The sequence below is a fragment of the Protobothrops mucrosquamatus genome, unplaced genomic scaffold, assembly GCF_001527695.2.
Source record: "Protobothrops mucrosquamatus isolate PMUCROS unplaced genomic scaffold, P.Mucros_1.0 scaffold2291, whole genome shotgun sequence".
NCBI lineage: Eukaryota > Metazoa > Chordata > Lepidosauria > Squamata > Viperidae > Protobothrops > Protobothrops mucrosquamatus.
This window is the reverse complement of record NW_015388377.1, coordinates 37,233-62,979: the sequence shown is the minus strand read 5'-3', so window position 1 is coordinate 62,979 and position 25,747 is coordinate 37,233. Positions and strand designations below refer to the sequence as shown.

The window sequence follows — 25,747 nt, the reverse complement described above, 5'->3', positions numbered from 1 at the left end:
TGGCACCATCACCCCTATGACAGCCAGGGTTGGGATCATGGTGCCATCCTCAGGGGTGAGGGGAACCATCACAGCATTGCTGGACTTGGGGTGCACCCAGTGCGGTCAGCCCCCAGGTGGTGGAGGAAGTGAGGCTGAGGAAACTAAGATGACCCATGGTGTTTTCCCAACTGGATGGGTCGATAACAGGGTGTGCCAGCTACCTGCCTGACTGTGCCAGTAAAGCTCAAAGTGGGGACCCACGTAGAGACTATTAGATTCATTGTGGTCCCTGGAATGACTGAACCCATGGTCCTGGGACTGGTGTGGCGGAAAAAGTGGAACCCCTCTGTGAGCTGGGAGAAAGAGAGGTGGTGGATGCGGAGAAAAGCTGCTAACCAGCAAGAGCTAGGGAGAGCGCAGAGAGCTGGCCACATGCCTGCGGCTAGGAAAGTGAAAGCGGAGACCGCGAATACACTAAAAGGAGGCAATGGGTTAGAGCCGCTGATTCCAGCAGAGTATCGTGACCTAACCAAGGCTTTCAGCGAGAAGGAATCAGACGTGGTCCCACCTCACCAACCCACCGACTGTGCAATAGAGATCGTGCTGGGAGCCAAATTATCCAATCTGAAAATGTACTCCATGACCCCCAGAGAGATGGATGAGCTCCGAGCATGCACTGACAAGCACTTGGTGAGGGGATTCATCCAGCTGACAAAATCAAGGATGGCGGCCCCAGTGCTATTCAAGGAAAAGAAGGACGGGTCCCTTAGGCTGTGCATGGATTACAGAGGGCTAAACTGCGTATGTGTGGAGAACATGTACCCCCTCCCCCTGTTGAGGGACAAGCTGGGCTATTTGGCAAAGGGGAAGATCTTCACTAAGCTGGACTTGAGGGAGGCATACTATCAAGTGAGGATTAACGAGGACGAGTGGAAAACCGTGTTCAATTGCACCCTAGGCTGCTACCAATTCCAAATAATGCCCTTCAGGCTACAGAGGGCTCCTGCTGTATTCATGCAACTAATAAACGAAGTCCTGCATGAGCATTTATACAAAGGGATCTTGGTGTACTTGGACGATATATTAATACACAATGAGAGCACTGAAGAGCATATGAAGCTAGTCAGAGCAGTACTCAAGAAACTGTGAAGAGCCCAACTCTACGCGAAGCTGTCCTAGTGTGAGTTTCACAAAACTTGCTTGGACTATCTGGGGTATCGTATCTCTAATGAGAGAGTGGAAATGGACCCCAGCAAAGTGAAAGCTAAATCTGCTAAAACCCGGGGGGGGGGGACACCAAAATCCACTCAACCCCTGGATTGGTTCCTTGACTGCCAAGCCGCTTTTGAAAAGCTGAAACGCCTGTTGGCTGCAGAGCCAGTGCTGAAGCACCCCAACCTGGAGAAGCAGTTTGTAATACATGCTGATGCCAGCAATGTAGCAATAGGGGCAGTCCTACTCCAAATGAATACCAAAGGGGAATTGCAACATTGCACCTACACGTCCCTCAAGCTGTCTGACACTAAAAGGCATTAGGCTATCTGGGAAAAGGAGGCTTACGCAGTCCAGTGGGCTCTCATGTGGAAACAGTTCTTGGAGGGTAGCAAGGTCCCATTCGAGGTCTGGACAGACCACAAGAACCTAGAAGTACTGAAGACCCCCCCGGAAGCTGCCCCCTAAGCAAGTCTGGTGAGCTCAATATTTTAATTGGTTCAATTTCACCCTCCAATATCTACCTGGAGGGAAGAACTTCCTTGCAGATGCCCTCTTGCATGCCGTAGTACAATAACGTCTCAGAAGCAGTAGTGACTTCCATCATCCTATCTAGACAGCACACAGCGCCAGCCATCAATCGGCAAAAAGCAGCGTCCTGACCGGAGTCAGCCCAGGGATGTAGAGCAACCCCTGAAAGACACCCTGGCAAGAGACGAGTGGTTCCAGCAGCACAAAGGCAACATGTCCCTGAAGGAAGGGTTGGCGTAGAAAGGGACAAAATTATATGTCCCAGCCAGCCAACAGACCTCAATTTTGCAGAGGAGTCATGACACAAAGGCAGCAGGACATTTTGGGTTCATAAAAACTCTTCACTTAGTGAAGAGTGAGTTCTGGTGGCCAAAGCTGCCGTGTGTGCTTCAATGAAACGGCTACCTGGTCTATTGCAGCCGATCTAATGAAGCCCTGGGAAGAGATCTCTATGGACTTTATTGTGAACTTGCCGGAAAGTGCAGAGAATACTGTAAACTGGACCATCACAGATTTTCCAAGCAGGCACATTTTGTAGGGTGCCCGAAGATTCCCTCCACCCGGTCCCTGGCAAAGATGTTCATGCAGCATATCTATCGGGTTCATGGAATCCCCAAATGCATCATTTTGGACTGAGGGGTGCAGTTCACATCAACATTTTGGCGGGAATTCCTCAACTTGATTGGCTCCTCACAGGGCCTTAGCTCCACCTATCATCCTTGTACCAATGAAGCCTGTGAATGTACAAACGTAGTTTTGGAGCAGTATCTGAGGTGCTACATTGACTACCAACAGCCCAATTGGGCTAAACTGCTACCCTTTGCAGAAGTGGCATACAATAACTCCGTGCATAGTACTACAGGGTTTACCCCTTTCCAGGTAGCTAGCGGAGTAGAGTTTGTGCCCATGCAGGAAATCCTGCAGGGGCAGCTGTCCTCAGCATCCTTGGCTGAATGGATGGAAACCTTAAAGGAAACATGGGTGGTGGTGTGCAGGGCATTGCAAAAAGCTAGGGAAACGCAGAAGAGGCAGGCGGACAAAAAAAGAGCCCCACCGGGGGAGTTCAATGTGGGGGATAAAGTATACCTGTTTACCATGTTCGTTAACTTGAGGCAGCCTTGTAAGAAGCTGGGCCCAAAGTACATAGGACCCTTCCAGATTATCTGGATCATAAATCTGGTTACTGTAGAGCTGCAGCTGCCAAAAAGTCTCAAGCATGTGCACCCAGTGTTTCACTGCAGTCTGTTGAAGCCTTTCTGTAGTTCGGAATTAAGACCTGCTACAGAGAAGCGTCCCCCTCCCATCCTAGTCAAAGGAGAGAAGCACTATGAAATCAAGGAGATTCTAGATTCCTGGCACCATAGGGGGAAACTGCAATATTTGGTGTTATGGAGGGCTATCCCTTAGCTGATGCAGAATGGGTAGCTGCAACAGATGTGAAGGCGGCTAGGTTAGTGCGTAGATTTCATGCTGAACATCCAGGTCGGCCCCAGTGAGGAGAGAGGCAAATAATGTGGTATGCACCTTTGTGTTTATTTTCTAGGGCTATCATTCCTCTGGAGGGTCAGCATATCAAAGCTGACTCACTTTCTTTGTTGCCTGCATCAACTTCCAGCTCACAGTTTGCCAAATAGAAATGAGAGGGGTTGGTAAATTCCTGGGGTGGGGGGACGCTAAGGAATGAATGAGAGCCTTCTGCCGCCGGAGAGGAGACACCCACCAAGGCCAAGTTCTTGGAGCTACCAGCCGGCGCAGAATGTTTTCCCAAAAGTACTGAGTGTAATTGGTGGAAAATGAACTGTGGGTAGTTCCAGGGGTGAAAAGGGGGTTTTACCTATGTGGGTTTTAGCGGAAAAACCTCAGAGCTGACTGCTTCTGCTGTGCCTAAATGGATCTTTCAATAAAGTTTTACTCTTGGTAATTCCTACATGCCAGGAGTTTCTTTTTTGGGAAGTGCCAAATGGGATGGTTTCTTTCTTATTCCTGCAAAAAGCAGGCCAGGTGCCCACCCCTGATCTATACTAAGGAATGAAGTTAAATGAAATGGCTGAGCTAATACAGACCAAAGAGAGGAATGCCTGATGACTATTTATGTACCTTGTGATGAGATCGGCAGCAAATAAATTTAATAAATGTAAGATAATTTATATGGCTGCCCAACTCACTCTCGGTGACTTACAAGGATAAAACCCCAATAGAAAAAGCAATACCCCCACCCCCCTGGTGACAACAGTCAGACAACCCACTTGATGGGCTCCGTATCACTCTAGGGTCCCCAGGCCTGTTGGTAGAAACATGTTTTAAGGGCCTTTTGAAAGGGTCTCAAAGTGGAGGCCAATCTTATCTCTGCAGGGATGATGTTCCACAAGGAGGGAGCCACCACACACAAGGACTTTCTTCTTGGTCCCACTAGATGGACCTCCTTGGGATAGGGGACCCATAGCATTCCCTGCCTCCCCGCTCTGGTGGGTCAGGTAGATGTGACCGGGGAAAAAACAGTCCTTCAAATAACCTGGTCCCAAGCCAGGTGAGAACCAGCACCCTAAATTGGACCCCGAAGCATATTGGCAGCCAATACAGCTCCTGCAGGAGTGCAAATACAAGTATGTGCAAATATAGGCTTTGAACCACCACATTTTGAATTAATTGAAGCTTCCAGATACTTTTCAAGGGCAGCCCCATGTAGAGTGTGTTGCAATAGTCAAGATGGGAGGTGACTAAGGCGTCGGTAACTGAGTAAGGATTGTTGGTCCAGGAAAGGGCATGACACACAACCCGCTGTTGCGCAAAGGCCCTCCTGGCCATGACTGCTACCTGCTCTTTGAGCAGAAGTCGTGAGTCCAAGAGAACTCCCAGATTATGTACTGGGTCTGTCTGGGGCAATGCCACCCCAACCAAGACCAGAGATGGCAATTCTCCATGGACCAAAGAACCCCAAACCCAGAGCCATTCCGTCTTCCCAGGGTTCAGTTTCAGCCTGTTGCTCCTCATCCAGACCTTAACAGCCTCCAGGCACGGCAAGGAGGTGGTCACGGCATCACTTAACTCACCATGGGGCTGAGACATACAGCCGGATGTCATTGGCATATTGGTATCTCAGCCAGTGGTGGCGGTGGATGTCGCCCAGAGGCTTCATGTAGAACTTAAATAGAAGACTGAACCCTGAGAGACCACGGCAAGCAGGAAACAAGGGCTGGACCTCTCACTTCTTATCAACACCAACTGAGAGTGACCACAGAGGAAGGAAGTGAACCAGGACAATGAAGTGCCTCCCACTCCCAACCCCTGAAGCTGCTCCAGAAGGATAGCATGGTCAATTGTATCAAAGGCCACCGAGAAAGCAAGTAGAGCGAGGATGGACGTACTATCCCCCATCCTGCCAGAATTAATCAAAAAGTGTGACTAACACAGTTTCCACCCCATATCCAGGCCTGAACCCTGACTGGAAAGGCTCCAGGTAATCCATTTCATCCATGAACCTCTGGAGCTGATGCATAACCACCTTCTTAAGAGCCTTCCCTAGAAAGGGAAGATGGGAAACAGGATGAAAATTATCCAATTATTTTTCTTACACAATTTCTTGCACCAGGTGTCCTCTATCACCCTCCTCTGCTTTTTTCCTTTCTATTATCCTAAACTGACTACTGTTTGAGGTTTCAGTGTGCTCGGGTTTGAACAAGGCATCACTCTCAATTTAGTGTCAATTAAACAAGGCTGAAAAAAGTGAGATAATCATAACTGATATGACTGATTAATATGAGATAACTATTAGTTAAAATAAACATATTCTGATAGATAATACATTCAAACAGGCATAAATTAAACAGCTGTACCCATTCACAGTCTTAAGTATTTAATTCAAGGAAAAGGTAGAGCAAATACCCAGTTTTTATGAGAAACCAAAGGAGATGACTTTATTATGGAGAAGACTAGATTGCAGCTAGGTGAATTTCATCATATAGTAGAAGACAAGACACAGAAAACCAGTCAGCATATTTATGGTCCTCATAATCCCCTAGCCTGTGTGCAGACAAAATGTCCAGTTTTTTTCTAAAATAAAAAGTTGGGAGAAAAATCCTGCTTTGCCTGCTTTTGAAGTGCAGTCCTCAACATGTTAAGCACATCTGATGCAGCCCAACTAGCACACTCCTGTCCTACAGGCAAGATGAAACTTGCAATGACTAACATGCCTGCATTGTTCAGAGAATATATAACCTGCATCATCATAGCTTCCTCCATTGGGGGGTGGGGGTGGGGGAGAAGAGGTGCATTTTAATCTCTGAATTTTAGTTTTTTCCTCTATTCCCTTTTGCTTTGAGAACTCATGCAAACTTAATTTTTTCATATCAATGAGTTCATAATGGTCCCAGATTTGAGATAGCAATAGCAATAGCACTTAGACTTATATACCACTTTACAGCCCTCTCTTAAGCAGTTTACAGAGTCAGCATATTGCCCCCAACAATCTGGGTCCTCATTTTACCGACCTCAGAAGGATGGAAGGCTGAGTGAACCTTGAGCTGGTGAGACTCAAACTGCCAGCAATCAACAGTCAGCAGAATTAGCCTGCAATACTGCATTCTAACCACTGCACCACCATGGCTCTTATTCCTTTTCCCTTTTCTTTTTCCCTTTTTAATAGCAGCCATCAAAACAAAGCACAGCAATATCTCCAATAACGGGCAGCATATCTGTAATATTGAGAATTATTTTGTGGGGCATCTCACAAAAATGGCTATCCTTCCACAAAATGGCTGCCATGAGGGACAAAACAGCTGAATGAGTGTAAATTAAGTCAGGTAGATTTTTAGCCTCACCTCCCTGCCATATACCATTTACCTGTCTTTTTTGTGGTCTCACTTCCAAAGTAGCAGCCTGCCACTGTCCTTTATTATCATCAGGAGGAGGACGACAATGGGACTGGCACTTTGCACTACAGCATGTCTGTCTCCCTTTTGTTATTTTTAATTAAAAGAAAATCAAATATGGCACGGGACTGACAGGCACCCAAAGGCATGCCTGTTAACATCACATTTGCACAGGATTTGGTGAGTCACTAGCCCAACTAATTGATGAGGTTTTACACATTATTTGTATTACGAGTAGCAGCATGCAATTTATCTGCACCCTGTAGAGACAGATATTTTCACTTTGAACACTGGACTAGATTTCCAAAAGTTTGAACAGGACTATCACATTGCATTTCTGAATGTGAGCAAATATATTTCCCTATCAACAGTGGGATTGCTAACTCCAGTTGAATCAGAAATCAGGAAACGGATTACTATTTGTCTCCAGAAAACATTTTTAATTCTTGCTCTTCCAGCTGTGCTTACCTGATCACACTTTTTGTGGTAGGCATCCTTTTCCTTTTGGGAAAGAAGTTTCCACTGCTGACTGCAGAGCACCATCCGTTCTGTACTTGGGACATCTTTCATGTTTGCCATCAGCTCAGCACAGTAAAGTGAGTAACTATTCCTAAAATAATAAGTTTCTTTATGTAGTACTGTTCCTTTGACTTAGTACTGGGTACACTCTATACCAGTGGTTCCCAACCTTTTCTATATCCCATAGAACGCTTCTGATATATTCTCGCACCCCTTACAAAAGTTCAAAATGAATTATGCATATACACAATAATTTTGAAACTTCCAAACCCAAGTTTTTGCACCCCCTGGAATATTGTCTCGCACCCCTGGTTGGGAACCCCTGCTCTATACTAAGCAATAGCATTCAAATGCCTGTGATAATATTTCCATGTCTCCCATGATAACCCTTGGAGATAAATTCCCACTTCAGCTACAAATGTTCACTTCAGGAGGAGATTCTCATAAATAATTTAAAATAGAGGTGCACTACTTGAGGCCTCAGAGCCACAGACAGCCCCCACCAAAGTCCTGAGTTCCCCCCTCCCTCAAAAAGATGTCAGCAAATTAATCAAACAGGAAAACTGTTAAAAATCAGGGAAACAATGCTGGCTGGGGAATTCTGGGAGTTGAAGTCTTCAACATCTTCAAGTGGCTGAGGCTGAGAAACACTGAGCTAGACACTAAAAATGAATGTGAGTACATGTACCTCAAAACTGAAAAGGAACAGATAGTTTGTCACTGGCAAATACATTAATTGCAACTACTGCAGAAAGAGGAGGAGGAGTGGAGTGAGGAACATGCATCCATAATTCTGCTTGCTTGCTATCTGAATAGCCTTTCAGAAGCCAGCTGGAATGATTTGGGATTTTTAACCTCAAAAGTTTGGAGAACAAAAGCTGGACAGGAACAGGAGCATCTGTTGCTGTACCTACATTCTATTGTACAGAATGGGACAATTAACTGTGGGCAAATGGCTGTGCCCACTTCACCGCAGGCCCTCTGCCGCAGCTGACCCATTGCGGGCATTTATCATTGGCTGGCCCTGACTTCCAGTTTGCCATTGCAGTTCTGGCGGATGCATGGAGGCGAGCTACGTCTTCAGCGTCCGGTTTTATCCCGCTGGGGGACCCTGGAAAGGGTCAAAAGTTGCCCTGTAGGGGCAACGAGCAAGGAGAGGACCCCCGCTTGATCGCAGAAGGGCGGCAGCCCTTCCACTTGATCTGGGGCAGCTCTTCAAACCGGCGGGGAAAAGACCAGCCATAGCAGTATGGCTCATCATTAAGCTGCTGACAGCCGAAGTCAAAACTACAACCAAGCACCTTTAAAGCAACGCGGATGAAACTGGGTGGGATCTGATCTTCTCTTTAAGACTTTAAATATTTTTCCTGCAAAAGCTGCCCAAAGTATTTCTCCCCATGTGAGGAGAGAGGGAAGGGAATTCTTACCCCACCCTCTAAGAACAGCGGCGATTGACTACCTAGGGGAAAAGAGCAATTATAAGAATAATTTTAATTTAATTGGATGCATATACCTTTGAAATTTGGAAAGTAAAAGTTTTCCTATTCTTACTGGAGATATTGGCTTTTATTTAAAAAGAAAAGAAACAAACCTTGAAAAACTATTATTAAAACTTGGGATTTAAAAAGTTTTAAATGGCACTGGTGACATCTTGTGGTGAAATATGTTATTACAATTTGTTATTGACTAAAAGAGCCTTGGCTAGAAGCCCAGAAATTAGAAAAAACCCTCTCGACCTTGACATACCACCTGTGAGAAACACAGCTGTAAAGAAGGAACTGCAAGGTGGTTTATCTGGCATGTTTGAACTATGAAGATAAACCTTTATTGACTTTCAGAATTATATGTGGGAAACTGTTTTCCTATTTCTTTACATGAGAAGTCTTTGTTACTACACAAGATGATGGAATACTTTGGACTATAAATTCTTATCTGCCAAACAATTTTCACTATAAGACTATTCGCAACACGTGAAATAGATGTCACACATCTAGCTACAAAAACTATTTTTAACATTTGATTTTAAAATCTTTAATACATTATCAAGAGAATATGGATGAAGATCAGGAAAAAATCCTTTCTATGTTGAAATCAATACATGAAACCACTCTTTCAGCATGTAACAAAATGTGAGGCAACATAAAGGAACAAGATGCCAGCTTAAATACACAGACCCAGATTTTGACTACAACCAAAGACCCAACAATGCAGAAAGCAACAGGAGAAATGGAACAACTAAATATTAAGACAGAGGACCCAACTGACCAACAGATCCAGCCAACGGGGAAATTAGAAAAGAGAGTGACAACATTGAAAATGGAAAATATTTTTTTCATAAATCAGAAGAAACTTGAGGAAAACGAAGAAGAACAGACTGAATGGAAGATAAACTTATTAGGACAACTGTGGGAAACTGGAATAATGGGGAAGCGATCAAAGAAATATAATGGGGTTAGTTCTTCCAAAAGAAATTGTAATTAAATGGTTTTTCTTAACTCAAATAATACAATAATAGAGGGAGAACTGTTTGATGAATTAAAAGTACTGACATGGATGGTTAGTTGGCAAAGGAAAAAAGCCAGAGTAAGGCTGAAAGAAACTAGGGTTTTGATTTATTAGGGGGGATTTTATACTATTGATTAGAAGGTTGAAGACGGTCGAATATAGATATTTTTTTTAGAAATTAAAGTAATATTACAACTGAATAGGTAAGATGTGTAATAAGATTAATAGATTTTTGGTTTAATATGGTGAAAAAAAAGAGAATTTTTAAAATAGAATAAGATTATATGCAAATAGATAAGATGTATATTTAGAATACTAGATTTTGTTATAAAAAGGGGGAAATGTAGAAGTTGAGATAAGGGAAACTCTAGTTACCTAAAGCTTAGAAACTATAACATACCAAATGTTAAGTTGAATATTGAGGGGAAATTAAAGCCTGGGGAAAAAGCTACAACAGGACAGTGATGTATATAAGATTGAATGTAAACACAATTAAGATATGTATAAGTTCAAAATTACTGATAAATGTAACAAAGATGGCTTTACTTAGTTGATAACAATAAGAATTATATTAATTCAATATGAGATAGTAGATATTAAGGGATAAAGAGAGGAAATATCTGATGTTGTAACTTGAGATTTTTGCTAAAGATTTATGTATGTTATGGAATCATTGATTACCCAGCCACCACGTTGCTTTTTAAATGTTTAACTGTAAAATTAGAAAATCGATAAAATATTATCATTGGCTGGCCCTCTGCCGGCGGTTTTCCCCCACCACTGGTCACCCGCCACTAGTCCCCTGCCCCGGGCAATTGGCAGAGGAACATCTCAACAAAACAATAGTTATAGTTAGTAGGATACATTTAGATTCATTCACATTTGGATACTAATTTATATTGGGAGACTGCAGCAATAAGAGTGTCTAGGGAAATACCCTCCACACAAGCTTGGAAGTATGACTGTTCATTATACACTACACCATAAATGATGGGTTAGAAGAAAAGTTGTGTTTTTGTTCCACCAGAAATAAAGGAGATTTATGTGAGAGCTTTCCTAAGCTACATGGACAAATGGGGCTTTATCCAAACTATGGTTCAGTATATGAAATGATCAAACAGAACAGTACTTTTCATTCAAACAAGGAAAACAGATTAGTTAAAGCATACTATGGAGAATTCAATTTTCCTAATTCATTTCTATATAGTGGGAGCCATTCCTCGGGGCATGGAGAAGATACAGGAAGACTGTCAAGATTTTGAAAGTGATTTCAATGTGGATAAACTTTCCCATTGATGGGAAGGGGGAATAAAACTTGGTTTCGCTGCTGGCTGGGGAATGATTTCTCTCGCTACTGTGTTCCTCGCTTGTGTGAGAAGTCACTCCAGTTTTCTCCCCTCCCTCCAAAGGTTTGATTCTGGTGCTTGCCAGGGTGGGTAGTTAAAGGAAAGTGCACGCATCGTTACTATCCCTCCTGCCACCAAATGGATGTAAAGTGGATCTCCATATTTCACCTGTTTTAAGAAATGGGAGAAGCCCTCCTTAATATTACCACCCCAACTTACGGAGGGGGCTTGGTGGGTCGTCCATCAAACTTGTCCTTCAACTGCCTCTCTGCTTTTGTTAGGGTGGACCGTGGTGGTGTCCCTTCCTCAATGTTCATCTCTGGATGCTTCTGTATGTAATCCCGCATCATTTCCTGGAAACAACAGAGGGTGGTTAACACAGCACTGAAACTTTGTGGAGAAGCCCTTCCTAGGCTCTAGGGTGATGGCGTAGGCAGAAGAGAACCCACTACTTGACCTTGACCAATTTTAACACTTAATGGATGAAGCAGGTGTTCCAAAGGTGCCTTTTCCAAAAGGCAACTGGACTTTGTTTTTTTCTTTGAAAACATTTCGCTTTTTATCTAAGAAACTTCTTCAGTTCTAACTGAGTTCTCTAAGTTAGAGAACTCGGTTAGAACGGAAGAAGCTTCTTGGATGAGAAGCGAAACGTTTTCAACCCACCCCCCCCAAGAAAGTCCAGTTGCCTTTTGGAAAAAGCACCTTTGGGACAACCATGACCTGGATGATTGAGAATCTCCATAGACATCACAGAAGATGTTGCTTCGCAACTACCTTCCAGCTTAGTAAAAGGGAGTGGCACCCACAAATCGGCTCTTGGAGTGTGGCTGGGTTTGGACAGCTGCGAAAAGGCCGGGCTGAGCATATGGGGGAGAAGATGGAGGGGAACGGTTGACTGTTCCCTACCTCATACTCCTTCCGCTGCTCCAGAGCCTTATGAATCCATTTCAGCCTTTTTTTGTCTGAGAGCTGAGACCATTGCTTGCTCAATGCTTCTTTCACCTCCTTCGTGGTGGCCTGAAAAACCCAGGTGGGGAGGGGGAAATAAAAAAGGTAGGTTCAAAGGAAAAAATGGGGGAAGGGGAGGGAGCACTGCTCACCCTAGTGGTACAGCAGTGAATTAAACTAAACTTTGGGAAAGATGAATTCGCTTTATGGTTTTTTTTAAACAGCTTTTTCTTGATCCTGCAGGGAAGTAAAATATAATTTGCTGCATATGCAGAGAATCCATTATGAGAATTCTGAAGAATTCTTGGCTTTAAATACGTATTTAAAAAGGTTCCAAGCACATGTAGGCCATTTGTAATGGTTTTATGACTTTGCTCTCTTTCCATCCTTCTCTTTCTCACCAAAAGGAGCACTGTCTGGATAATGTTAATTATAGAAACTAATATAAACAGCAAGCAAATACTACAAACACTAAGAGCAGCATATCACACTCAACATTTATGAAGTCTCTGCACACCTCCAAGAGTTCCCTTCCATGCCTCCAACAAAGATGGGAGTTAGTGACCCACGGGACTTTTTGTGGTGATCTCTCTCTGGTCTCATTCTATTTATAATTCTATACAAATCTAACATTTTAGAAGCCATTTGTAAGTGTGACCTTCATCATCTTGTGGCCATGAGTTCCATGAATGAACTCTTGATAGCACAAAAATGACTCTTTGTCTATCCTGTATATTTTGCTCATTTGTACTAGATGACCTTCAACCTTTTTGTTTCAGAAGAAAAAGTAAATCAGAGGCTGGCTATACTCTAAAAGGGCACTTGGGACTACTTAAATGAATTGCAATTAAAAAAATGCCCCCTGGATTGGGCTGGATTGGGCTATTTGAGGAGGAAGTATCTGAACATGCAATGGCAGTTGGAGCTGAAAATGTTGCCAATCCCTAGAGCAGCGGTTCTCAACCTGTGGGTCACGACCCCTTTGGGGGTCAAACGGCCCTTTCACAGGGGTCGCCTAAGACCATCGGAAAACACATATTTCCGATGGTCTTAGGAACTGAGACACCGCTCCTCTATCCGTCTCCGCACAGCTTCGAGCTGGGGGCCGTTGCAGTGCCGGATTCGTTTCCGTCGAGCATCTCCTAAGGGAGGCTGCGCTGCTTCGCGGCCCTTTCCACAGAGGAGACTGAACTAAGCTCTGCCGGCGCTGTCGCCCTCTTGGCTCTCTCTCTCGCTCTCTCTCCCTCTCCCCGCCTGGGCGCTTCTCCAACCAGGCTGGGCGGAGCCGGCGGAGCGGCCTTTCTGCCCCCCCTCCCCGGCCAGCTGGAGCCGGGCAGGCCGGCGACCTTCGGAACTAAGGCGAGGACAGGCGAGGCGCGCTGAGCCCCGGGCGTGGCGGGTGAGTGGGCAAGCGTCGGTGCGCGCTTGGAGAGTCCTTAGGGCTGGGGGTCACCACAACATGAGGAACTGTATTAAAGGGTCGTGGTATTAGGAAGGTTGAGAACCACTGCCCTAGAGTAAACCATCTGTATTCACTACCCCTGTGTGCCTCCCACACCACCTTCATCTCAGACTTATAAAGGTAGAGCTACTTACATCGGGTCGGACTTTCAGGTAGATCTTCTTTTCGTGAGTATACCAGAGCTGTTGGGGGGTCTTGGGTTTTTCTGGAATATCAGATTTCTTGGCATTCTGAATGAGGTCAGGGTGGTCTTCCCTTCACAGAACAAGGATGGTAACAGAGAATGGAAAATGTAAGGTATCACCATACTGGAATTAACAAAACACACTTTCATATAAACCTAAGGCCCTATGTACCAGTCCCCACTCTTGAATACCAAGAAATCCCCAGACTGCAGGATGAATTCACCTGTAGGAGAATCTTATTTTGTCTCCATAAAAAAATGATCCCTCACAATCCTCCAAACATGGAGAAAGAGGGTTGTGGGTCTCCCTTCCAATAGTCAACTCCAAGCCTGACCTTCTTCATTACCTCCTCCGTCTCTCATTTTAAAGAGCTGTTAATCATTTGACAAAATGCCAACATCCGTGCTTGCCACAATTACATGGAGCCCCCACTCTTGCTCTAAAAACTTCTAACAACAAAGAGTAAGACAGGGACATGGCAAAAAGAAAAGTGTGAGGGCAAAGGCCCTATCCAGACATTCTTGGAGAGTCAACTGACATGGGTCTCTGGGTTGAATACAATAGTTCACCCAAAAAAAGTATACTGGCTGGCAATGAAGGTCAGCAAGAAAGAAAGAAAGGAGGAAGCTAAACAACTGGATAGGCCAGTTCAATTTGTTGTTGTTCAGTTGCTAAGTCGTGTCTGACACTTCATGATCCCATGGACCATAGCATGCCAGCCCCCCCCCCCCCCGTGCTCCACTGTCTCCCTGAGTCTGCTCAAACTCATGCCTACTGTGTCAATGACACTATCTAACCAGTTCAATAAGCCAGTTCAATAAGCCAGTTCAATAGCAATCACCCAACAGCAATGACCAATAGAAATCATCCAAGCAGCTGTTGTGCTAGATAATGGGACAAATTTCCTACATGATTCAGGTATTTCCCTTATCAAGAAACATTCTCCCTATGCAAAAACGAAAAGAGTTAGAGGAGGAGATTAAATTAAAAGAACAGGCTTTTATTTTAAATCCACTGGATAATAATTTAAAAGTATCTATAACTGTGCTTAAACATAATTTAATATGTTAATAGCAGATCAGACCGCAACTAGTTTAAGGTACATGAAATATAATACATTTTGTAATGCAAATAAACCTGGAAGGTGGTTGGCCTACCAACTACGAAAGAAGCAGAAGTCAAGAATTATAGAGAAAATAGATTATAATGGTAAAATGACATCTCAACAAAATTTGGTTAAAAAGAGTTTTTTGGATTTTTATTCTAAGTTATATGCTTCTGAAAATATACAACTTGAAGAAATAGATAATTATTTACAGCAGCCACATTTTCCTAGATTGTCAGATAATCAAAGGGAAAAAATGAATTGTTTAATTACATCTGAGGAGATTAAGGGGGCAATTAAGCAATTAAAAGTTGGTAAGGCACCAGGTACAGATGGATTAACAGCAATTTATTACAAGATGTTATCTGAAGAAATGATAGAACCATTAAGGGAATTGTTTAATAGTATTTTGTTGGGTGAAGAGGTACCTCCATCTTGGAGAACTGCTTTTATATCTTTAATACCAAAGGAGGGTCAGGATTTGACTCAACCTAAGAATTATAGACCTATATCTTTATTGAATACAGATTATAAGATTTTTTCAAAAGTATTGGCAAATAGATTAATGCAAGTGTTGAGCCAATTGATTCATAGCGACCAATCTGGATTTATAACTGGAAGATATATGAAGTATAATGTAAGACAAATTATTAATTTAATTGAATATCTGGATAAGAATAATCAAATTCCTGCTGCTTTTATGTTTTTGGATGGTGAAAAAGCATTTGATCAATTAGATTGGGGTTTTTTGTTTCAAGTTATAGACAGAATGAATTTTGGGGAAAAAATTTTGTCCGCTCTTAAGGCTATTTATCAACAGTAATCAGCACAGATTATAGTTAATGGGGGGGTAACAGAAGCATTTAAAATTGAAAAAGGAACCAGACAAGGATGTCCATTATCTCCATTGTTATTTGTGTTAACAATGGGGATTTTGTTAATTAAAATTTGTGAGTCTTCTATAATAAAAGGAATTAAGGTTAATAAGACTGATTATAGGTTAAGAGCTTTTGCAGATGACTTGGTGTTAACATTAACTCAGCCAATAGATTCGGTAATTGATTTGGTTGAAATTATTGCACAATATGGGAAAGTTTCTGGTTTTAAGGTAAATTGTAATAAGACTAAAATATTACCGAAAAATATGTCTATGAATGATAAAGATATGTTAGTTACGCTCACAGGCTTTGAAATGGTTAAAAAGGTAAAATATTTGGGAGTTTATATTACAGCTTCTAATGCTAAATTGTATAAGAATAATTATGAATCTTTATGGGTTAAGGTGCAAAAGGATTTAAGTGATTGGAAAAAATTACAATTATCTTTGTTGGGGAGAATTTCAGCAGTAAAAATGAATGTCCTTCCAAAATTTCTTTTCTTGTTTCAAATGATCCCTATCTTAAAAAAAGATGCTAATTTGGAGGATTGGCAAAAGGGTATTAATAAGTTTATTTGGGCGGGCAAGTAGCCAAGAGTTAAGTTTAAGATCATGCAAGACATAAGGGAATGAGGAGGACTTAAAGTCCCCAACTTAAAATTGTATTATGATGTGGTGGTTTTGACATGGATTAGCGATTGGCTAAACTTAACAAATAGAAATATACTTTCTCTTGAAGGATGGGATTTGTTATTTGGTTGGCAGGCATATTTAATTTATGATAAAAAGGTAGATAAAAATGTTAAGGTTCATATTTTAAGAAGTGCTTTATTACGAGTTTGGAAGAAATATAAAATTAAATTATAAAATTCCTATCTGGGCAATTCCAGGACAGGTAATAGAGGGGATATCTAGGGGAGTTAATTTGGATAAAGTTTCTTATAAGGAACTACTTTGTCCGGCAGGACGAGATTGGCAACTTAAATCTTTAGTAGATTTGAAACAAGAAAATATTGAATATTCTTGGTTTTATTATAACCAATTGTTAATGAGGTGGCGTTTGGACCAAAAAGTTGGTATTACTTTACAGGATGTAAATTTGATGAAACAGATTAAAGATCAATCTGAAGCTCATATTAAAAGAATTTATAATGCATTGATTGAATTGGATTCAGAAACAGAATTGGTTAAGGAGTGTATGATAAAATGGGCTCAAAATATACAAGAACCGATTTTATTGGAAACATGGGAGACAATTTGGATTAGAAATGTAAAATTTACTCAAGCTCAAAACTTAAGGGAAAATTTTTATAAAATGTTTTATAGGTGGCATTTGGATCCTCAAAAATTGTCCTGCATGTATCCTAATTTACAACCTAAGTGTTGGAGATGTGGAAACTTAGATGCAACCTCTTTTCATATTTGGTGGACATGCGGGAAGTAAAGGCATTTTGGATTAAGATATAGTGGAATATTCAAAATATTTTTAAGAAAAAGATAAAGTTTAAACTGCAGATATTCTTGCTGGGTATTATGGAAGATCTGGATACAAAAGAAATGGATTTGATGTTTAACTTGATAACTGCTGCAAGACTACTAGTAGCTCAATGTTGGAAAACGGAACGTTTGCCCACTATAGAAGAATGGTCACTTAAAGTCTCAAATTTAGCAGAAATGGCCAAGATTTCCGCTTATGTGAAGGACTATTCACAAGAAAGATATATTTTGGTTTGGAGAAGATGGATAGATTATATTGAGAGTAAATATGGGACTAAAAAGTTTCATTTGGTTTTTGAGTAAATCTTAGAGTATTAATGTAGTTTATATGTTATAATAGGTTACTTATTTTTATTTATAATTATTAATATGATGTTATAATTATTGTGTTTAATACTAGTATATTTGTTTAAAAGAGAGTTAAAGGATGTTATAGATTTGTTATTTTAATAGTTGATTAATGTTAGATAGAGTATGGTTATTGTATTGTTAACCCTGTGATTGGCTCTGGGAAGTGGGGGGGAGGGAGGGGGGAGTGGAAGGGTGGGTTTTGGGGAGGGGGGAATTATACTGTAAAACTTTTATAAAATTTTCAATAAAAAAATAAAAAAAGAAACATTCTGTAAATACAAATGCTCAGTAGATCCACTGTATTTGTCTGAGGTGTTTTTTTCCCCAGAAACTGAAAGTTTAATTACATGCTATACAGCAGGAAATGGAAGCTCCCTTCAAATCTGGGGAGGGTGGTGGCGGCTGTGCATTGTGGAAAATCTGGCTGGTCTACATTATCCTTTCCCAACTTTGACTCCTCAGCTGTTGTGGTCTATAGTTTTCACAAGTGCAAATAATGTCTTTATGTGTCTGCAAATGATGCAAGTTATAGTATAACATCTTTGGACTCCACATGAACAGCTGTTTAGCTAGATCTTTGGTTTAGTTCAACTTTTGTTTAGATCAGGGGTGTCAAACTCGCAACGTCACGTGATGTATCGCGACTTTTTTGCCATTGCCGGCAATGGGGTGGGCAGTTTCGCTATGATGCATCCAGCCCGTGGGCCGGCAGTTTGACACCCGATTTAGATGAATGCTTTAAAATATTCACATGGAAAATATTTACCTGCCTTACAAATACATATATTTATGGATTTTCTTATTCCATCACCTGTCTTTTAAAAATTGGGTTCCTATGCTATAGAACATACAATTTTTGAAGCCAAGGAATCTTCTACCTACACGCCTTCTTTCTATTCTCTCCTCAGTCACCTCTGAACCAAAGCAGCTGTCACAGTGAAGTTCAAAAGAACTTCAGTAAATGTGTACAACTGAAGTCTACAGCTGAGAAGCCTTAGAGTGCTAATGGACACAAGCAAGACATTGTTGCTTAAGGTCTCTTACCTAAATCTTGCCAGATTCCGCTCAAAGTCTTGTTTTTCTCGTTGGAAATCCTGAATATATTTCATCTAAAAAACAGAGAAAAGAGGAAAAATACTCCACAGCTGCTATTTATGTATGTGGTATCTATATGAAGTTCTTGCACACAAGCCCTCTCAACAGGGAGAGAGATTTCTTGACTCTTTATGCTGAATATCTAGTTCCCCTAATTCTATGTTCTGAAATCCCAGTTACATGGTCTGTGTGTGTACAAAATGCCTATCTTGTCTTCCACAGAGCCCTGTGACTGCTCCTTATCTGCAGGAATGGCATGAGAGGTTTAATTTCTTGGCATGCAGAGCTAAACTGTCCCAAGCAAGTATACTTCCATTCTGCCCTGAAGGTCAACTAGATGTAGAAAGTGAACAGTCTACCACAAACATCCCCCCTTATGCTATCATACTTTCTTTCTGGGTTCCAGACAGGACAAGGACCTTACGCTCTTCAATGTTGGAAAATTGGCAAAAAAAACAACAACAGACAATCTGGCAAATAGGCATCAACCATTTCCTGATTCTATCTAGGCAGGTCCCTTCAAAATACTAAGCAACTTTACAGCTGTAGCATCTTGAGTTCATAGCTCAGAGCAAGAACTGTGTGGATTTTAAATGCTCCTCTACTCAGAAATCTTTCCTGCAGTCAGCAAGGCTTATACAGGTTAAGTTTGTGGCACATTTGCATATACCAGTTCTCTAGAATATTATCTTGCTTTCCATTTTGTTAAGCAGAAACTCAGATAAAGGAGGCTTATGTTCATAAAGGTAAGGGTTGTTTTTTTAAAAAAAGCAAATGAAATAAAGCCAAACTCTTATGAGGAACTTCCTACTGTTTTCAGCACTAACACTGAGCTGACTCCACTTGTATCTTTCACTGGTTTCTGCATTTCTTTTATGATCAGGAAAGAGCTCTGTGCTGTTACCATTTAAAATAGGGATGCAGAAATTATGGCCCTGAAGTTCCATGCAGCCTATTTTTAGTGGCCCCAGAAGTAATAGGGCCAAAAATAGATTTTGAACTTTTGTTCTTTAGAGTTTCTTTTTTGTATATGGGTAATCCTTGCTTAATGACTGGTCACGTAGCGACCATTCTAAGTTACAATAGAGCTCCAAAAAGGTACTTGCAACCTGGTTGCAGAGTTCTGATGGCAGCATACCCCCCCCCCCCCCCGCCACTGCAGTCAGGAGATCACATTTTGGACACTTGGCAACCGGCTCATATTTACAGCCTTTTTCAAGGTCCTGCGGACACATGACCATGATTTTTGGTGGTTTTTGACAGTTTCCAGCAAAAAGCACCCATTGGATAAAATGGATTCGTTTAACAACTACAGCATTCACTTAATAACTGTGGTGTTCACTTAATGAGTGCTGCAAAAAAGTTGGAAAATTGGGCGTGGTCACATGGTGACCTGCTTAATGACTGCCATGACTTACAAATGTAATTCCAAGCTCAATTCCAGTTGTAAGTTGAGGACTACTTGTATAGTGGGATTTTAATAGACAAAAGAGGCACCTTGCAAATGCTTAGACATCTATATCATCTCTTAAAATTCTGCCACTCAAAATGAACCGTACAATACACCAGCTGATTTTTGCTATATAAAACATGGTGCAGCCCTCAAGCTATCAGAAGTTGTTCACTAAATGTCAAGTGGTGTCAATTCAGCAGGTCAGTAGAGTCAAGGTCCTTTAGTCACCCACTTTGCCACCCAGATATATAAAGGTTACAACCAATTCATGGGAGGGTTATTCTAGAACAGAAAGGAATAAAAACAGGCCCTTCACAAGGAAAGCATCCAGCTTTAAGCTCAAGATCCTAACAATCTGCAGCCATTATTAAACAACAGTTTAAAGAAATTGTCCTATAAACTCATTCTAAGGTTCATAATTTCTGCTTTACAATGGTAATACATTTGCAGAGCCCTTAAGAAAGGGAATACCCTTTTTGCAGAAAGCACAAGATATGTAATTTGTAGGTACTATGTTTCCCAAGAAGAAAATACTAGCTTTTTCCTTTCTCTTTCTCTTACTTGCATAGAGCTTTACTGGAAGTTACGGAAATCTGCCACTCTTGATACCCCTTACCACATTCTTAAATATGTACTGCTCACCTTTTTCTTTTCGGGGAGCTCCTTATATTTTTTTGAGAGAATCTTGGTTAGATCCAGATTGCTCATTTCTGGATGTAGCTTAGCATACTTTGCTCGCTTTTCCATGAAGAAACGGAAATATGGAGTCAAAGGTTTTTTTGGGAAGTCAGGATGCTTCTGAATAGGTGCAGGAGAGAAAGTAAATAAGGAAAAAATATTTTGAGATTTGTTTTCCCACAAAAAGCAAGGTTTTACTTAATCTTCTTGTGTGTTTTGTTTATAACATTTGTTTTCAATAAAAGTTGAGTTGAGCCAAGAATTTGGAATAAGGTTATAGCATATTTAAGTAACACCTTCAATTAAACTCAACCATGAAACTCCACTGATCTAATGTAAGCTTTATTTCAGCTTAACATCTCTATGTGACCACACACAGAAATGCAACTACTTCTGAAGATTCAGTTGCTTCTAGAGGAGATGGGCAGCACACAAATCAAATCAAATAATAAATAAAATATAAAGAATTTAAATGTCTGTCTGTCTGTTCTGTCATTGCTTTTTGTTATTGTTTTAAACTAGTTGTTCCTAGGCTGAGGTAGGTTACCTTTGTAAGGCAGGCCAGCAAACACTGAAGTCTATCACAGCCTTCCCAACCGTGCATCTCTTCATGGGCTGGGACTGTAACCACCAGAATTCCCAATCACTTTCCAACACATCTGGAAAGCACCAGGCTAGGGAAGCCCACTGTATGCTATCAAACACAAGTTGCCACCAACTGGTACCTTCAATTCCTAATTATTATTGCTACACATTATTAGATTTCTCTCCTTTCATTCAAGAGCTCAAGTTGACATGTATAGTGTTCCCCTCACTATTTTCCTACGACAAGAACCTGGCAAGGTAGGTTAGCCTGAGAGTGTGACTGGCCCAAAATCTCCATGTAAAGCACCTGTGGTATCTCCAATTCTAGGAAGACCAAGATTCAATCAGAGTTGGCAATATTAGACTAAATGAAACCAATCATCCTGGCATAAAGTAGTTCCTACATTCAAAATGCAACACTATAAACCTAAAGGTATGACTAGAATCCTGAATTTAACATTCATCATTAGTAGCGATGCAAGAAATTGGAAGTGTTCCATTAAACTGCATTTTGTTTTACAAATCATACAAAACATTTCATTACTGTAGAGCAGACATGTCAAACTCGCGACGTCATGTGACGTCGCGCAACGTATTGGGACGATTTTGCCATTTCCGGCAATGGGGTGGGCGTGGCTTCCGGATGACGCGTCCGGCCCGTAGGCTGGCAGTTTGACACCCCTGCTGTAGAGGCGCCAAGCTTCAGTGAGCATTGTAGGAATCCAAGGGCTGTTAATTGTAATACCTGTTAATAACTATGCCACTAGTCAGTCTTTCTTAAAAAATGGGATTGATAACTAGTTTTCCACTATCATTTCATAACCAATAAAGAAACGTGTGGCCCCTGGAAACTGCTTCTGGACTTTTTGCTTGAAACTGAAAAAAATGAAAATTTGATCACATAGAATTCCTTCTCTAGTCCAAATTGTGTTAATATGCATCAATGTAAAAAACAAAAACCGCCCCTTCATTTAAAGAATAACTGACACTGAATTGGACATGAGAACAGTTGATGGATTATAGTCCTACGCATGGACTTATACTGTCTCTGAGGTTTAGGTTTTAAAATACATCTTGTCTCTTTTGCCATAAAGATAGGTCTTCCAAATTTGATTGCCATTTTTATTAATTCTTGCTATTGACAACTTTTGTTAAATATTGGCCACTGATATATAAAATTAAATATAATAAGTTAATGTTTAATTTTATTTTATTTTTGATTTTAAACAGTATGTAGACCTCTTAAGTACTTTTTTCTATTTTTCTTGCCACAGTATTATATATTATGGTTTCTACTTTCCTACTATAAAAAGCAACATAGGAAAATATGAGGTATATTAAATAATCAAAGTATTACAAGATACATTGTTTTGTTATGTTCAGACCTTCAAGAAACTATGTCCCACTTATGTGGGCAGAAAAAGCAAGCAGCATCACAAAAAGAAAAAAAAAGTAACACTTACTTTGGGCTTTAGCCCTGTCACCTGGAAAAAGAATAGCCCTCAACTGTACAGCAAATACATAATTTCCTCTGAATGCTGTACTTTTAATTAAATACTGCAGCTTTTTAATGTTTGATGTCTAGGAATGTTTCCAAGTTTGCAGAGTGTGTATTTATTATTCATTATCCTTGCAAAACTGATAAAATAGATTTGTATGTATTCTTGTAATGTTCTAAGGAAAGCAGTCAGGTTGTCAGCAGTTCAGGCAGGCACAGTAAGGAATAGCTCCATCTGGATTCCTTCAGATTCAAGTAATCTGAAAATGACTTAAATCCAGCATGGAGACTGGGTTTGGAATAGCTGTGCCTTAAATATCTTGGATGCAATGTAATTGCCAATGGAGCAATTCAGTGAAGTTGTCTAAGAGAAGAGGTTTGGGTATACAGGGCTGCAGAAATTAAGCAGCAGATTCCTGTAACAGAGCCCATGATACATGCAAGACACTACGGGTGGAGCAAAACTTTTCAAGAACAATGTGATTTGCTATATTTAAGAACGATTTACAAGGAGGTCACATAGAAAGGAAATGTGTTTGAGGGGGAGGCAGTCTTTCAAATGATACATGATAGATGAAATGATAGAAGGTGTTGAAGCTACAGGAACCTTGGGAGGAAGTGATCATGCAATATTGGAATTCAACATTATGGAAGCACAAGCAATAGAACACAGTCAAACTAGAGTCTTGGACTTTAAGAGAGCTAATTTCAATAAACTTAGAGAGGGTTTGGGAAGGATTCCATGGATGAGAATCCTCAAGGGGAAAACTGTTGGCAGAAATTCTAGCCCGCTAAATAATACCATACAGCAAATTGAAATTAAACAGAGATTTATTGGATACAACGGTTTGCAAAGCGTGGTGGACTCCAAATATTTGAGCCACCCCTTTTCACAGTAAAAGCACACACTTTATACATTCTATCGCGACGCCTTTGTCCCTCCCCTATGGCCTCATTGGCTGGGCTTTAGAGGTTACAATCTTATCAGGATCGCCTAAACAAAATACATTATCCCTGCCCCTACTAAACGTTTCATTTTGCTTCACCTATTCCCTTATATGTACTTTAACATGAACCAGGAAATCCTATAGCTTATGTGTGGAAACCCTATGGCTTACGTGTGGAAATCTTATAGCTTACGTGTCACTTAGCTTCACTCATATTCTAAAATTTTATTCCTCACAAAACAACTCAAGAAGCTTGGGAAATTTTGAAAAGTGAGATAATAAAAGCCCAGTCTCACAAATCCACCCTTTTCCTATTTATACTTAATTAAATTTTAGAATCTTTTTAAATTCATTTCAATTTCTTTTTTGTGTTCATTCTCTATTATGTTTACTTTTTCTGTAATTTCTTTGAAAGCTAATGGTGTCTGTATCTTTTCCTCCCGCTTGATACCATCCATTATACTGGTTACAGTCGTATGGACTAGATTTTTAATCATGGGAATTAAACAGGGCAAACACATTAGTCCCAATAGTATTACACCTACCATAAATAATGCTTGTTTCCAATTGCGAAAAATTCCCCCCAAAAATCCCCCTTCATCTAAAAGACCAGTCCAAGTCTGGACTGGAACATGTACAAGTTATCTCATTTCAGTGGTTAATTGCTTCACCACTGTACCTGTTTCATCTATTTGTAAGCAACAATTAGTTAAATTGAACTTCCCACATACCCCTCCTTCCTTAGCTAATATATAATCTAATGCTAATCTATTTTGATACACAGCCACTCTAAGCTTATCAGTAGTTTTTGCTAAAATATTTAAAGCAGTATCTATTTTTCTTCCAGCTAATTCTAATACAGCCTGTAATCTTATTATTCTGTTTAACATATAAATGGGCGTTCTATATCCCCAAGATCCATCTTCGGCCCATGTAGCAGGCCCATAGATGCACACAATCTTTTCTGGTGTCCATTCATTTCCTCTCATTGTTTCAACATTACATGATATATCTGAGTCAATAGATCTTTTATAGTGTTTTAAATTATCATAAATAGGAATCCCCAGTGTCTGTTTAGTTCTTAGAGGTAATAAAATAAGATGGTTTGATCCATCCAAAAACACATGACCCACCCCAGTTACTAGGCAAACTTTCATAGGCTTGGTTACCACAAATCCAATACATATTCTTTGGGGCTATCCATGTGCTGTCATCTGTTTTATTTAAATAAGTTCCCCATTCAGTGAAGTTAAATTTTTCTGGTTCACTTTGATTCCCTACACTTGTCCATCGCTTATATTTATCATCCCAATATCCCAAACATATCAAATATCCTACCTTTTTAGTTCCATTTCTTTTAAAACAGTTTTTTCCTACTAAATTAGTACTTAGGGTCCATATAATCTGTTGGTCATTTCCAGATCGCCCCGTAATATTTCCTTGTTTAGTCATGTTGTTGAATATCACTGGGTCTGCTTCTAATGCTTCCCAAGGCCACTGTTGTCCCATATTAGTCCCTCCACATACAAAACAATTTTTAACTGTCAAGGTTTTGGCTATATCTTCAGCCATATCCATAAACAAGTTACTTGCTTTCTCACTAATATCTATTTTCTTTTCCAATTGTCTTAAAGTATTGTAAACCGACCATCCTATGGTTTTAACTTCCCCTGCATATATCTTTTGTTTCTTCATAGTAATATAAGTTAATGGATCTGATCCTGTACCATCTATCCCAAATCCATAACTTACCGCCCGGCCTCCCTCTTCAGGGTGACCCGCTCTCTCCTTCAATTGAGGGAGGGGGGGGATCCCCTGGAGGGGAGGGCCGAGGACTTTGCGCAATATCTGTATGACAAAGTCGCTCGGATCCGAGAAGGTCTGGACTCTGGGTGGCCCCGGGGGAGGATACGGGAGCAGGTCTTGAGACTGTTGTATGGGAGGAGTTTGACTCTGTGGCTCCCGAGGACGTGGACAGGATCTTGGGGAGGCTGAATGCAACCACGTTTACTGGATCCGTGCCCCTCCTGGCTGGTGCTGGCGGCTCGGGAGGGTACACGAGCCTGGCTCCAGGGAATTGTAAACGCTTCTTTAGGGGAGGGT

The 25,747-nt window shown here is 40.9% G+C and overlaps 1 protein-coding gene across 1 annotated transcript in view; it reads right to left on the bottom strand.

Annotated features, from left to right (window-relative positions):
• Positions 1–6,709: 6,709 nt before the first annotated feature.
• The window catches only part of LOC107295299 (nucleolar transcription factor 1-like), a 38,295-nt gene continuing 19,257 nt past the window's right edge, over positions 6,710–25,747 (bottom strand). The window contains exons 3-8 of the mRNA XM_015824608.1: positions 20,579–20,734; positions 18,433–18,497; positions 13,508–13,628; positions 11,870–11,980; positions 11,183–11,316; positions 6,710–7,203 (exon numbers count right to left, since the gene is read on the bottom strand). Of these exons, the coding sequence (XP_015680094.1) occupies positions 6,918–7,203; positions 11,183–11,316; positions 11,870–11,980; positions 13,508–13,628; positions 18,433–18,497; positions 20,579–20,734 (873 nt within the window). The 3' untranslated portion in view covers positions 6,710–6,917. The remainder of the gene's footprint in view (positions 7,204–11,182; positions 11,317–11,869; positions 11,981–13,507; positions 13,629–18,432; positions 18,498–20,578; positions 20,735–25,747) is intronic.